Raw genomic sequence first — 16,012 nt, forward strand, 5'->3', positions numbered from 1 at the left:
GGAGAGGGTCACTAACAATACATAAACTGATAAAACACCAAACAATATTAGACACCATGAGAGGTAGGGCAATTAGCACAAGCTTGGCAAAATGTGCCCCATCTCCAAGACTATACTTCATACTTCCAAAAGTGAAGGTGTGGGCTTCAGTCCATGAAGCAGATGAGAAATTTTATGGTGAAACATTTCTAAAACAAGCTGAAGAGTTTGTTGTAGTAATGCCTTTTTGGAATTCATTTGTCTGAATCACAGATAAATAAGCTTAGTCTGTGCAGCTGGCCCACTATATTATTTAGATATAGGACCCTTTTCTTTCCTCCCATCACATTTTAACACAGCACAATACAGGGGGAGGAGGATGGGCCACAAAAAAGTTTGTTCATACTTCCCTCCTGCAGAGTATGGCAAAGACACTGCCTGTTCTGCTACATGCATGTGGGTTGCTTGACCCAAATAAGGGATCGCTGATGCAACCCACCATGAAGACCCAAGGCTGCACTCTCTCATGCTCTTTAGGTACATTTTCCATGTATGTACATTTTTTTCTTAACTGATTACAGCCTAATCATACCATCAGGCATTTCTGCACTTACATCTGACACCTATAAGCATAAAATATTGCTTGCTAATATCTGCATTAATTCCAGAACCATACTACCCCAAGCTTTCGTCTTAAAGCTTGCACAATGGCAAACTCAACTGTACTGATGTTTGACATCAGTACAGATAAAGAGATACTGAATATTTGCATACTATTTTTATTGTAGTAATTTTCATATTTCTTTAAGTATCTCAACAATCAAGAAACACAGACCTGTTTAATCTTATGAGAACTCAAAGCTGTATGAAGAAAATGCTGCTAGCAGTGTATGTGTTTTATGAATTATGGAGATATTGTATGCTATATGGTAACACCACATAATTCATATTTACTGTGATTACTGTGGCTTATAAAATCCAGTTTAAGACCTAGGATTGAACAACCACTGTAAAGGTTACTTTGTGATGAAGAGTTTATCATTTACAGTTTCTAGTAACACTTATGGCTCTAGATATAAACATTTCCTTGAATTATGAGGTGATAACTAAAAAAAAAAGTTCAGGTCACACCTACTTAACAGTACAAACTCAAAAGAGCTCCACTGAAGGGAATGAGTTAATGGTGACCAAGAACTCAAATGCAGCAGCATATAAATTATTCTCTTTAGTGCTGGAGGAGAACTGGACCTTAAAGCAATCTTCAGTATGTGTAATGTTGAAATACTAGTCAGACCTTTACAACTCAGGACTGTCTTAAGCTTCAGTAAAGATGCACATCTGTGCAGTCTTGGCCTGCTTACATTAGGACACTCCCTCTAATTTTCCATTACTAGAAAAATGGTTCCTCAATGGGGGAGGTCTTCTATTTCAGGCCCTTTAAGTAGTTAATCTGCACCACAGGAACTCAGTTGTCTCAGTGAAGTTAATTTTGCCACCCTTATAGCCAAAGCTGCACCACTCAAACTTGATATGAAAATACCTTTTTTAGTGACCATTGCAGCTCCTAGAAGGATACTGGAACTGCAGGCTGTCATACGCAAGCAATCCTTTTCTATCATTCCACTAAGGCAGGATAACTCTTCCCACCTGTGTTCAGCTTGAGAGAAAAGTCTCTAAATCATTATTAAACCACTCTGTCATATCCTACCCCACATGATATGGGGGAACACACTTATTTTTGTTTACACGCACTGGATGTGAGCAGACTACCAAGACTACTTTTAAAAGGGCTAAAGCAGAAGGGTAATCAGACCAACTATTCATTGCCTTGGCAAAAAGTAGGACGGCCAAACCTCTCTAAAACAGACCATCTTTAAATGGCTGGCTCACTGTATCTCCTTTTGTAACTCTTTCAAGGCAGGATTACCGTGGACAGGAGCCCACTCCACAAATGCCACAGCAGCTGCTACCGTGTTACTTCCTACATCAGGTCTTCACTTACACCATCTATCCATTTCCTGGTTGGATGACCCAAGTCTGCCCTTTTCCTGTCTCTCCTGAGCCTGGTTTATAAAACAATTTTATGAATATGTGACCAAACCACCATAATCTGTTCTCTGACAATTTCTGTAACTGGTGATGTCATTTTGTCTGTCCTAGACTGTATACACCTGTACCATCCATCTCAGGCACTTCATCTCCTTTACATTAAGGTTCTTATCTGGCTCTGTCTTCACTGTCCAGGGTTTCTGCATCATACAGAACCACCAGTCACATCACTGTTTTGTACATCTTACCTTAACTTCTTTAGTATTTTTCTATCGTATACTCAGACACCTTGTGCCACTGGCTGCAACACCTCTAATTTTACCACTGACCTGACTCAGACTTCCCTTCTCAACCACACCTGCAAGATACCTGAAGCTGTTAACCTATTCCATTGCTTTCCCTTCTATCTCAACTTTAAGCCCATCTGCTCCTATGACTACTGTCTGTACTTGATAATCATCCTGTGTGCCTTCAGTTTTGCATTCCAAATCCAGAAGCACAGCAAATTACCATTGTTCTAAAATGCTGACACAAATCTTGGATGTCAAAGCAGACTACAAAACATCAATCCATAAATAACTGGGGGGGGGGAACTAAACCAGTGCTGGTCCCCCCCACACCCACTATTAATCAGATTGCACTACAATGGGGCGAGAGCATATTCTCTGGTCCCCATTGTACTGCAACACCAGTAAGGTTCAACAAACTTCAATGAAGGGACTACTTCCATGGAAAAGTAGTCACCTCCAATCCCCTACCACTTGCTGAAGTTCCATTTCAGAGTCTACTTGATAAACATTAGCCTGACACATCTGTTAGTTCTACTAGGGAAACTATCAGTGCTAGCATGCTTGACAATGCAACTTAAATATTTGAATTTATTCATTGCAATAAAATGTACAATAATTAGCCTGTTTACTTTCATACACATATAGTTATAGTCTGGAGAGAGAGTGCCTTTTAGAATTCTTTTTCTGCCTGCTCTCCATGGAGACTGCATATCAGTGGGGTTTAGGAATTTATCTTTACCCTGCTGTTGGATGATCTTGAGTTGGTATATTTATTTATTTAACATTTATTAACAGGGGAAAGTCAAACTTGGAACAAAGCCAATTTTCAGTGGAGGCCCGGGAAGAAGCACTTCAGATGCATATCTTTGTAATGGAGGAAACCGGAGCACATGGACGAAACCCACACGAATGCAGGGAGGACATGCAGACTCCACACAGAAGGCACTCCAGCTGAGAAATGAACCGGAGAACCTCTTTCTGCGAAATGACAATGCTACTGCTGCACCACTGTGCGTTATATCACTGGAAGGGATGTGGGGATGCAGGAGGTTTAAAACCATCCACCCACAACCCTATTTTTCTACATGAGGTCAGGTGTCACTTCCCCCTGCAAAAAATAATTTTCTTATTTAATCTTTTCAGATTTAATCTAGAGAAAGTGATCTTTCTGCATGCACTCTTATCAATACCCAATTAGAAGATACTATTTACATTGGAGACCTAGGAGAGAGGAAAACAGCAAATTAAATATTTTATTGCTACTGGTTCTTTGACTATCCATGTTCTGCAGGAGCACAAAGAAAGGTCTAAATCAAACTATTTAAATAAACAGTTAAACTTCCAATTAATTATAACAATTTATTCATCAGCATTGCAACTTCACTTAATTTGTGTAATTTTCTTGGTGATGCAATACTGACCACAACTCATTGTTAATTATTCACTTAAGGGCTGTTGCAACTATCTTATAAAAGCTCCAGGCATCAAAAAGACTTTAAAACTTTTTAAACCAGATTTGTACATTACTAAATAAGCAAAGTTTCCAAAGCCAATAATGTATGTTCAGCATTTCCCATCTGCTAACAGCAGGAGAAGCTAATACTCTCAACTGTAATGCTTCCCACTCTTATCAGCATGTGCAGTCCTGCTCTGTTTTGCTGTAGGACTAAATAAAATTACACTCCTGACTTCATAAAAAGTTTCTGCAATTATAACTTACAGTGAGTGAGAGTCTGGCTTACAAACCACTTTGGGTATAAAGCAATCTCATCTTGTTCAAGCATACATTGCACAGGAAAAAGGTTGCTATGAAGTGAATATAGAGTCAGCTAGTTTGGGGGAGATAAGAAAGCTTGATGTCAGTTGGATAGCAGGCAAACAGTGGAAGTAAGGAAACAGAGTGCAACACACATCAGCAGATTTAGGGACAGAGATCCAAGTTGTTACTTTTTTTTTAATACATTCACATGCAAATCCATAATCTCAAAGTCTCAGTACTGTAGTAGAAAGAGCACCTTTTAGTGTTTAAAGTTCAGCGGTACTTATGAAGAGTTTGCTGACATGACTGAGAAGTCATTGGCATACTTACTCTGGCTCTTCCACAATGGCTGGCCATGTTGTATATATGTAGCAGGAAAACAACATGGGCATAACATTTATCTCTACATACATTTATGTTCACTTACACAACACCCATTCCTCCTGACAAAACACTTCCACCCGAAAGGTATTCTGAGAAATTCATAACTGAGTTTTGAAAAAAAATATTTTCCAGAACTCCCATAAACCTTCTTTGACTAACTACATTAAAGACATTTTTTAAAGAACGAAGTGCACTTATGCAAGGTATTTAGAGAGTTATAAGAACTCCACAGCTTTGTTCAAAGTAGCTTAGTTACAGCAGATCAACCACAACAATATAAAGGATGGAGTTAAATGCAGAAAGACTGAAACTGCTGACATGTCACAAAGTGACACCTCTGCATTATCAATTTTACCATACATCAGCCATTACTGTGGCACGTACAAAGTTTTTTGGGGTTACTGCCAAGTACTCAGTATAGAATTCTTTCATCTCAAGCAGCTTTATAACTACTACTCATAAACAGAGGTAAACTGGACAGCACCACAAAGTTGAATAGCCGGATGTTTGAAGATGGAAGTCACTGCACAGTCTCTATCGCTCTGACATTTTAAATGACATTTTATAGTGACTGGCATCTCTCAACAGGGAGATTTTAAAAAAGCAGTTTACACTCATCACATCAAAATGATTTTACAATTAACTGGGCTGCTTGCAGAAAATAAAATATGTAAACCTATACAGCCTACCTATAACCAGATGTACAAATGCTCTCAGTCTTAAACACAGGTTAAAGAAAATGGATAACATTTCCAATATAACAATGTATTTTGGAGACGTTTGCTATAGACCATAGCATACCTGTGTCTTTGTCTTTCTTCTCCTCGATGTCCACCTTTTCTTCAGTTTCTTTCTTGTCCTCTGGTTCCTTTACTTCTTCCTTGTCCTTTTTCTCCTCCTCCTCCTCCTCCTCCTCATCCAACTCCATCTTTTCTTCTTTGATGGTGTCCATCTTGTCTTTCTCAGTCTCTACCTTATCTTCCTCTTCAGAGTCTGAATCAGAATCTGATTCAGATGCGCTTCCATCTTCATCATAGCTGTCATCTCCACTACGCTTCCTCTTTCGCTTTTTGCTGGACTACAAATAAAACATACGGATTTACAATCAGCTGTTTACTCTGTTCACTTTAAGAACTTCTGCCTTGAAACAAGTTATGCTCCCAAACACCTAGATTATGCAGGGCTGTTCCCCTTACATCACTCCTTTTAAATTTATTCAAATTCCACTGTTGCCAGCACTTGGTGTAAAGGAACATTTCAAACAGGAAATAGAGCACTGCTTGAGTTTATGCTCCAAAAAGGACCACCACACTCACCCCCCCCCAAAAAAAAAGTCTGGTAAACATATACAGTGTGCGTAGATTTTCATCTGACAGAAATATGGATGCAGGGGATTACAGTCAATAAATGCATTACTCAGTTCTGTAATATCTTTAAAATCAAATGTTGATGGACTTGCTCATTTGTCCACACATTTTTTAAACAAACAGCCTTCATTATTCTGATGGGTGGATTTGGCAGCACATTGAACAGAATGGTGATATGATATGGACTACCACAATGGATAGATACAACAACCAGTGCCTAAAATCTGAACTGCATTTTTTTAAACAAAAATTTAAAAGTGGCAAACTATTGTTGGACCAAATTAAAAAAATAACTAGTAAGAAACTTAAGGTTGTCCATAATTTCAGTTGTCACTTCACAATAATGGCCCTGTAGTACCCCTGGACACGTTTTTTTCTGGCATACAGTTTTGACAATACCCTTTTCAAAAATTTCCAGCTTTGTATATCAACTAATACTTCACCATCCTAACTTGGCAATCCTTCATAGTACTATATCCCTCATTGTTTAAAAATGCATAAAATGTTCACACAGACTATGGAGAACACAAACATTTGTTTACAGAGATAGCCCAACTGGGAAGAGAATCCCACTCTTTTTCAAAGGAGGCCTGGAGACAGAAGCTCTGTATGTACTTAAATATATAGAAATTTCCAATCTGCTAATCTGGGCACATTTGACACTATAAACAGCTTTAATTACAGCACAGAGTAAAAGTATTAATAATTATCAGAAAACCACTACAATTAACTGTCAAATGTTTTCAAAATTAAACTAAATAAACTTGTTGAATATAATTATATTTTTACAGAGCAGGAAGCATATTCTATAAGGGGCAGAAGAAATTCCGGAGAGAAAAGGTAAAGAGGAGGAGGAGGGAAGCAGTGAAGGGAGAGTAGCATAACCAGATATGTTTTATACGCACTTTTGGTAATTAATGAATGGAGGAATACAATAAGGGTAGAGAGAGAGTATTTACAGAGAAGAAACACAAAAGTGGAGGACGAGTTTGAACATTAGGTGGTTAGAATATGCTAGACCCTGCTTTTTTCAATTACCTTCTCAAAGCAGAGGGATTCACCAATCTTTACAAGCTTTTACATCAGTTACTTCCCCAAAGAGCTCCGATAAACTTAATTACAAGAGTACTGCATTATTCACTACACATTTCTCTCCATTTTCCAGAGTATCATTCGGAACTTTTCCCCACATTTTGTCAGCTTTCTGTCTCAATTTCTATTTGATTTATCAGTAAAAGAACCTCCTTCCTGTTGGCACTGGTTACTGTTTTTTCCAGCTATCACCACAAAAGTACAGTTGTGCACACTTACCATAAATGTAGATGTTTGAGTGTATTCACTGTTGCAGTCATTACATTTGGGTAATCTGCTGGCAAGTTGCCCTCAGTCGGCCTGATTAACAAAGTCTTGGGTCCTGCGTCGGTTGCGATCCCTTCTTCCATGACGTCAGGTCATCAGGGGTATAAAACATGCAGCCAACGCCATTACATCAGTTTTTCTTGCCCCAGATGTCAGGTGGCCCCCTAATGGGGAGCCAGTAAAATTAAATAACACAAAAATATACCTCCAACCAAAAGCAAATACATCAAAAAGGCTTTTAAGCATAGTAAACAAAAGTAGAGGTATAGCTAGAGAAAAGTAGGGGGCTGTAGGGAGGGTAACCAGGACTGCAACAGTGAATACACTCTAATATCTACATTTATGGTAAGGGTACACAACTCTACTATGTTATTCGTGTTTCACTGTTGGTCATTTCATTTTGGTAGATTCCCAAAGCTATGGTTGGGAGGAGGAGTTTATACAGCATTAGGGCCAGCTATAAGGCCTTGCAAGACAGCAGTGGCAAAACCAGCTCTGGATTTAGATAAAATTGGTAATTGATAATGCTTGGTGAAAGTATGTACAGAATTCCAGGTAGCAATTTCTAGAATATCCCTGGTAGGAACACCTCTGAGAAAGGCTGCAGAAGTAGATGCAGCCCTGGTGGAGTGAGATTTGATCCCCTGGGGGATAGGTTTTCCATGGTGCTTATAGCAGAAATTAATGCAATGGCTTATCCATTTAGAAATGGTTTGTTTTGAAATAGCCTTCCCCTCTGCCCCTGCAGCAAACGCTACCAGCAACTGGTCAGCTTTTCTTCGAGATTTAGTCCTGTCCAAGTAAAATCTTAGTTGTCTGGGTACATCCAAGGAATGCAGAATCCGTTCCCGTTTGTTCTGTGGATTGGGAAAGAAGGTTTGCAAATAAATGGACAGATCAAGAGCCACACTGGAAACCACCTTGGGCATGAAGGATGGATTGGTCCTCAGAGATACCCTGTCCACATGAAAGATGATGAAAGGCTCCACTGCCATAAGGGCCTGTAATTCAGATATCCTTCTAGCTGAAGTGATTACTAAAAGGAATGCTGTTTTCCAAGAAATAAATTTTAAGTCTGCAGTAGCAGCTGGCTCGAAAGGAGGTAGAGCGAGCTTCTCCAAAACAAAGTTAAGGTCCCAGACAGGGGTAGGAGCTTTCCTGGGTGGTCGCAAGTTATTTGCCCCTCTGAAATACTGATTGAGCAGGGGATGAGAGAAGAGGGGTGGGTTCTGTGTTACAGTGAGCTGAAATAGCTGAAGCATGGATTTTAATAGTGGAAAAAGTCAGGCCCTTGTATTGCAAAATCTGAGGTAAATTGAGCGCTGCTGTGCTCATCCCTAAATATTGGTTCCAGGCACAGAATTTTCATCTCGCCTTTGTTCTTGCACACGGGGGTTCGGAGCCGATCCTCGGCTCCGAGTCGGCCGCATAGCAAAGCTCTGCATCTTAGAGAAGCTCGAGACCAGGCTATATCCCACAATCCTCCCTGCCATTACTCAGATCTAGTTTGCAAGCAAACCATATAACCCTGAAGTCCTAAGGCTACATACTGCCTCAAAAAAAATTTAGAGACACCATTCTCACTAACAAATTAACTAAGGGTAACGAAATATACCCGGAAGAGGTAAAGACATGTGGACCAGACTCTAGTCCTACTCGTTCTTCCAAACACGTGAGGGAGGGAAGGGGGGGGAATGTAAGAACAAAGGCGAGATGAACACTCCACATGGAACGTTATGGTAAGAACATAACTTCTTTATGTGAGAGTGTTCAATCTCGCCGTTTGTTCTTACACACGGGTAGCGTCCCTAGCTCCATCACCCTGAGTGACTCATGGAAGAACGTTCCTGAGCACAGTGGAACCAAAAGATGTCCTGTCTTTGGAGGCTTTGTCAACCCTATAATGAGCGATGAAAGTATGTGGTTTAGACCACGTGGCTGCTGCACAAATCGTGTCCAAAGGCAGGAGAGTTGCATGAGCCAAGGAAGTGGAGACGGACCTAGTAGAATGGCCTTTTGGTTTGGTGGGCAAGGCCTGATTTGACTTAGAATACACAAAGGCTATACAATCAGTAAGCCATTTGGAAAGCGTACGTTTTGTAACTGCCATGCCCTTTTTATAGTCTGCAAATGCAACAAAAAGTTGATCTGTTTTTCTTTAGTCTTTAGTCCTGTCTAAATAAAATCTGAGTTGTCTGTGGACATCTAACTTGTGCAACATATATTCCAACTTGCTGGTATGGTTCTTGAAGAAAGTAGGGAGTTCAATGGACTGATTAATATTTATGACAGAACATACCTTAGGAAGGAAGGATGGATTTGTTCGTAAAGAAACTATCTGGGTGAAGAATTAAGTAAGGCGGTTTAATTGACAGTGCTTGCAGCTCTGACACTCTCCGAGCTGAAGTAACCGCTACAAGAAAAAGAGTCTTCCACGACAGAAACTTCAGGAGGCAAGAATAGGCTGGTTCGAAGGGTGGTAACATTAGTTGTGACATTAGTTGTGACAACAACAAATTTAAATTCCATGGGAATAAAGGGTCTCTGACGGGCGGTCGAAGATGGAAGGAACCTTTCATAAAAGCCTTACAAAGCCTGTGGGACATAATAGAAGAACCGTCCTCACCAACATGAAAGTTGGATATGGCAGCCAACTGCACTCTTAGTGTGGAAGTAGAGGCTCCTTTGTGGAAAAGGATGGAAAGAAATTCTAGAACTTTATGTAAAGGAGCAACCAGGGGGTCCAAGTGTTGACTAGATGCCCAGTACACAAAGCGTTTCCATTTACTGTTGTCGAGTTTTGTGGTGGAAGCCTTATGAGAGGCAACCAAAATGCGCTGAACTGCCGGAGAAAGTAGATCAGACCTGGCTAGGTGGGGAAGTGGAGCAGCCAAGCTGCTAGTTTGAGGGATAGAAGAGACGGGTGAGGAACTCCCGACGAATGTGTCAGTAGATCTGGTACTGGGTCCAGGATCCAAGGTTCCTCTGTTTGATGGGCTCGAAGAAAGGGGAACCATATCTGTCGAGGCCAGAATGGGGCTATGAGTGTAATTGTCCTTTCCAGATTCATGGCTTTCTGAAGAAATTTGGGAATCAAGGGGATAGGTGGGAATGCATATAGGAGACCCGGGGGCCAATCGTGTATCAGTGCGTCCCTGGGGATATCCCCTGGAGGGGGTAAGAAGGGCAAAATAGCTTCTGCATTTGGTATTCATCGGGGAGGCGAATAGATCGCAGCAAGGCTGGCCCCATTTGCGGAAAATTCTTTCCGCCACTTGTAGTTTGAGGAACCACTCGTGAGGTAACAGGATGGCTCTGCTCAACCTGTCTGCAATGACGTTGGATGACCCCGGGATGTGCGTTGCTATCAGTAAGCGACCCGTGGACTCTGCCCATTGCCAAATTCTCATGGCCTCTCTGCATAATGGGTAAGATCTGGTTCCCCCTTGTTTGTTTATGTACCAGACTACAGACATGTTGTCTGTCTGAACTGCTACTGTTCCTAGAGGTAGGAGGGTTTGAAAGTGTTGCAACGCCAAGAACACCGCCCTCATTTCCAGAACATTTATGTGCAGGTTGTACTCGATGTTGGACCATTCCCCTTGGACTGTTCTTCCCTGAAAAAGTCCCCCCCACCCTATCAGGGAAGCATCCGTGGTTACAGTGGCCGTCGGATTTGGTAGAACAAATGGACGACCCATAGTGAGATCCTGGCTGGACACCCACCATGAGAGGTCTCGCTTGCAAGAATCTGTTATCAGAATCTCGTACGTTAGGGGTAACTGCTGGAACGACCACTGAGTGAACAGCAGCCATTGGAGGAGCCTCATGTGCAATCTTCCCATGGGAATCGCAATCAGGGACGCTGCCATGAGTCCCAAAACCTTCAACACCAATTTGGCCGGGGCTTTCCTGCATTGCAGCAGAAGAAGAAGAACCTGTTCCTTGAGGGATGAAGCCCTTACTTGAGGGAGCTTTACCAATGTTAAGCATGTATCTAGGTCCGCTCCGATGAATGAAATATGCTGTGAGGGCAGTAAGACAGATTTTTTGAAGTTTATGGAAATCCCTAGTTGGGAACAAAGGTTGACTGTAGAGTTTCTTGCTTGTATGAGGAGACGCTCGTTGGTGGCGGTGAGGAGCCAGTCGTCCAGATAGGGAAACACCTGGAATCCTAGACATCTCAAGTGAGACGCTACCACTGCCATGCATTTGGTGAATACCCTGGGGGCTGAGGTGAGCCCAAAGGGCAGGGCTCGAAACTGAAAATGACTGGCTCCCAGCCAGAAGCGCAAGTGATCTCTGGACGTTCTGGCCATCTTGATGTGGTAGTACGCATCCTTGAGATCTATCGAGCACATCCAGTCGTCCTTCTGCAAAAATGGAAGGATCGATTGAAGCGTGACCATCCGGAACTTTTCCTTCTTCACGAAGGTATTGAGATTGCTGAGATCCAAAATGGGTCTCCAGTCACCTGTCTTTTTCGGAACTAAAAAGAACCTTGAGTAAGTTCCGGATCCTTTTTGGTCTGCCGGGACTGGCTGAATTACTTTTTTTGAGCAGCTTTGAAATTTCTATTGCTGCTTGGCCTCGCAGACGGGGTGGCACATCTGGAGATCTTCTTTGTTGGGGTGGAGTTGACATAAGGGGTATTTTGTATCCTCTGGTTACAATGCTTTTTACCCAGGAGTCTGAGGTGAGAGTTTGCCAGGCCTGTGGGTATAAAGCCAAGCGACCCCCGACTGCCTCCAGAGCAGGACAGTCGAGCCCCCATTCAGGAGTGCTGGAAAGGCTTACCAGGGATAGTATCCCCGTCGCCTTGGTTCTGCGGACCCCCTCTGCCGCCAGGGCGGCGTCTTCCATGTCTGCCCCCCCCTGCCTCTGGGGGGGGGGGTTCACTTTGTGTAGCCTGGAAAGATCCCGGAGTAATACGGAACCACATTTTTCCACCTTGTTGCCCTTTGGGGTACGGTCTGGATGGAACGGAAAAACGGACTCCGACAGCCAACAGAGTCTTTCCTTCCTGCTCACACCGAGTTAATGTCTCTCTCACTTTGGGCCCAAAAAGAGTGGCACCATCAAAGGGGGCATTGGCGAAAGAAGGCTTCCGCAAAAGAGCACAGCTGCATCCAGGATCGTCTTCGTAGAGCAATCGCTGAAGCTGCGGCCCTACTCGACCCTTCAGCCGCATACGAGATGAGCCTCATGAACGAGTTCACTACAGAGGTAAGGGTGTTAAGTTGTGCTGTTACCTTATCTGAAACAGCAGCATCTGTGTTACCCTGGAGGGTATCTCTCAGCTCCTTGATGAGATCCCTCTGTAGTCGTGTAAAATGTGTCAAATAGTTTAGCGAACGCATGGAAAAAGTCGCTGAACTAAAAATGTGCTTCCCGCATCTGTCCTTAGTCCTAGAATCCTTATTAGGAGGATGAACAGAAGAGGAAGACTCCGACATCTCCTTTGTAGTGGCTGCGGCCACCACCATAGCGTCAACCGGGACTCCTTTTGTGAGATAGGTCTTGTCCTGGGGAGCAGTAATAAATTTACTTGGTTTTTGAGGGACCGGTTCCACTGTATCCGGTGTCTCCCACGCCCTTCGAGCAATCAAATCCATTAACTCATCGAAGGGCGGAGTAACCCAGGAGGTAGAAGGTTGAGCACCAAATGCCTTCAGCAACACCGACTCATACTCATTGGGGGCTATTGACTGCCAATCACCCCTCTGTTTTAATATCTCCAAGATGTCTGCAAATGAGACATCCTCGGAGGGGGATTTTGGGGACCCCTGTGACTCATCCAAGTCAGTGTCAGAAGTTAGAGATTCCTGTGGGGAGTCTAAGTGCCTCCTCTTGCACAATCTTTTCCTCGGGACCTCATCGGAGGGGGATTCCGGTGAGGCCTCCGAGGAACAGGGGGCATCCTCTAGGGATGGCCGAGACAATGGTGCTCCACGCTTTGGATGCGTCTTGGGAACAGAAACAGAGAGCGGCTCCTTAAGGGAGGGTCCGATGAAGTGGTTGCCTGTGTAAACAAAACCTTCCTCATAAGGTCAAAAACCCCTGAACCTCGGGTCGAGGACTCCCACGGTTCCGAAGAACATGGAAGAATCCGAGACACGGGGCCCATGGGTCTCGACCCCGAGGACAGAGCCGAGCCGATTTGGGCCGAGGCTGCGAGAGGGAGAGTCGGAACCGAAAGGTCAGTACGACTCGGTACCGGAACCAAGGAGAGATCGTCGACTCCGCGACTCACCTATCGGTTCCGACGGAGTCGAGGTAAATGGTGTCGATCATGCAATGGATGGTTTCGGCACCGAGGGCTCCACTATCATCGGCTCATCCTCTTCCGGCTCCGAAGACTGGATGGGTCTCGAAGGAGGACCTGTTGGAGATAAAGGAAGGCCTTCTAGTTTCGACATCAACTGGGAGGAAACTGCAATCAATTTGTAAAGGGCCGTGTTCTCCATAAGTTTCTGCACGACACGATCCACATCAGTATCAGATAATGGTCTGGAAGATCGGGTCGAAGGGGCCGAAGATGGCACCGACCGAAGAATAGACGGTGGCGGTAGTTCCGACACCGGTTCCAAGACCTGGGGCTCAGTGAGAGACAAACGTTCGACGCTCGGTCCCGAAGTCTGTGGAACCGGCGAACGAACTCTAGAAGATGTACTCGGAGCAGATGACATGGGCTCCGACATATTCGACCCCTTCGAAGACTTAGAAGCCTGGTCAGACTTGTCCAAGGCCTCTTGGAAGGCAGGCTTAAGAAGCCCCCTTATCAATAAGTTTCCTGCGTCTATCTGTCATGACCCTCCCACTGAAGGAATGGCAGACAGAGCAATCCTCTTGCAAGTGGAGAGAGCCAAGACAGTAGAAGCAGGAAGTGTGGTGGTCAGTGATGGACATTTTCTGTCCACACTGACACCTTTTAAAACCAGACTTGGCTTTTTCAGACATAACAGTAAACTTAAAGAAGAGGTATTTAAAGTTTAATAGTTTTAAGTTTAAGAGAATTTACAGTTAAGTAAGGGTAGGCCCCAAAGGGAAACCTATAAAAACTAACTATAATATACACACACACACTACAGTATAGAAAAATAAAATATCAAAAAACTATAGGAGTATAATAACTTTTGAAAGAAAGAAAAAAAGACTATCTTATCTGTCTAACAAAATCTCTGGTCCGAGCTCTCTGTAGCAATGTGACCCGTTGCAGCGGCAAACTAGATCTGAGTAATGGCAGGGAGGATTGTGGGATATAGCCTGGTCTCGAGCTTCTCTAAGATGCAGAGCTTTGCTATGCGGCCGACTCTGAGCCGAGGATCGGCTCCGAACCCCAGTGTGTAAGAACAAACGGCGAGATTGAACACTCTCACATGGTGAATTTAAGTGATTAGCCAGGCTGCAAGGTTCAATGTTGGAAGCGGAGGATGCATAATTTGGTTCTCCTGCTGAGACAGCAAGAAAGGGGTCTGAGGCAGGTGCCATGGAGATATTTGTGAGACAGCGCAGGAGTGGGTACCAGTGTTGGCGTGGCCAGTCTGGAGCAATCAAAATCATTCTTGGTTTGTCCTGTTTGACTTTTAGCAGAACTTTGGAGAACAGAGGCAGAGGGGGAAATGCGTACACTGATGGGCTTTTCTAGCTGAAGGACAGAGCATCCACTTTTCAGGCTTCTTTGTGGGGAGTCCTTGTGAAAAACTTGTCCAACAACTGGTAGTTCTGAGGAGAGGCAAATAATCTATGTCTGGGCTCCCCCATTTGCTTATCAACATGTTGAAAATCCGTGGTTCCACTTTCCACTCGTGTGGGTCCATGAGATTTCTGCTTAGTCCGTCTGTCAGTGTATTCAATTTTCCTGGCACGAATTGAGCTTCTAAGTGCACTTGGTAGCTCAAGGCTGTGTTCCACAATGCCATGGCTAGTCTGCAGAGGGGGGTAAGAATATGTACTCCCCGTTTATGTACCACATAACCGTGGTGTTGTCCGTCTTTACCATTAGTCGTCCTGGAAGAATGTAGTCCTTGAAGGCTGTCAGAGCATTCTGTACAGCTAGCATTTTCTTTTTAATTGATATGTAGGTGCATTTGATTTGGGTTCCATTTGCCCTGAATGCACTTCCCTGCCAGGTGAGCCCCCCATGCATAGTCTGATGCATCTGTAGTTAGGGTATGGGCGGCAGGGGGTAGTCTGAATGGCAGTCCCATGTTTTGGTGGCAGGCCTCTGCCCACCATAGGAATTCCAGGCGTAGGCAAAGTATGATAGGAATCATTGTTTCCAGGCTATGACAATGTTGACTCCATAGACTTTTTAAGTACCATTGTAGTTTCCTCATATGCAGTCTTGCATATGGAATTAGAAGAATGCAGGAGGCCATGAACCCCAAAGGCTTGCAGTATTTGTCTTGCAGATAGCAGGGTTTTTATGGCCACTTGTCTGAAGTAAGTTAACAAATGAATTTGCTTCTCTGGCGTGAGGAAAGCCATCTGGGCCAGTTGTATTCAAGCTTGCACCCAGGAATGTAATCTGTTGAGAGGGTACCAGTTGTGATTTCTTTTCGTTTATGGTGTACCCCAGACAAGTCAGTACCCTTTTTACAAAAGCCAGATGATTTAGAAGCATGCCCTGGTTTTCTGCCTGAATTAGACAATTGTAAAGGTATGGATATATTTGAATATTTGTTTGCCTGCAAAATGCAATAACTGGAGCAAGGCACTTTATGAATACCCTGGGCGTAGTAGACAAGCCAAAGGGCAGTGCAGAGAACTGATAATGCAAGTAGCCTGCTTTGAAGCGTAGGTATCTTCTGCAAGATTCCCTG

The 16,012-nt window shown here is 43.5% G+C and overlaps 1 protein-coding gene across 1 annotated transcript in view; it reads right to left on the reverse strand.

Moving 5' to 3' along the window:
* SRRT (serrate, RNA effector molecule) overlaps positions 1 to 16,012 on the reverse strand; it is a gene marked incomplete in the record, with an annotated part of 984,080 nt that overhangs the window by 727,502 nt on the left and 240,566 nt on the right. The window contains 1 exon segment of the mRNA XM_044077005.1: positions 5,263 to 5,539. Coding sequence (XP_043932940.1) covers positions 5,263 to 5,539 — 277 coding nt within the window.

Source organism: Protopterus annectens, chromosome 7.part0 (genome assembly GCF_019279795.1).
Source record: "Protopterus annectens isolate FY-2018-M chromosome 7.part0, PAN1.0, whole genome shotgun sequence".
Lineage (NCBI taxonomy): Eukaryota > Metazoa > Chordata > Ceratodontiformes > Protopteridae > Protopterus > Protopterus annectens.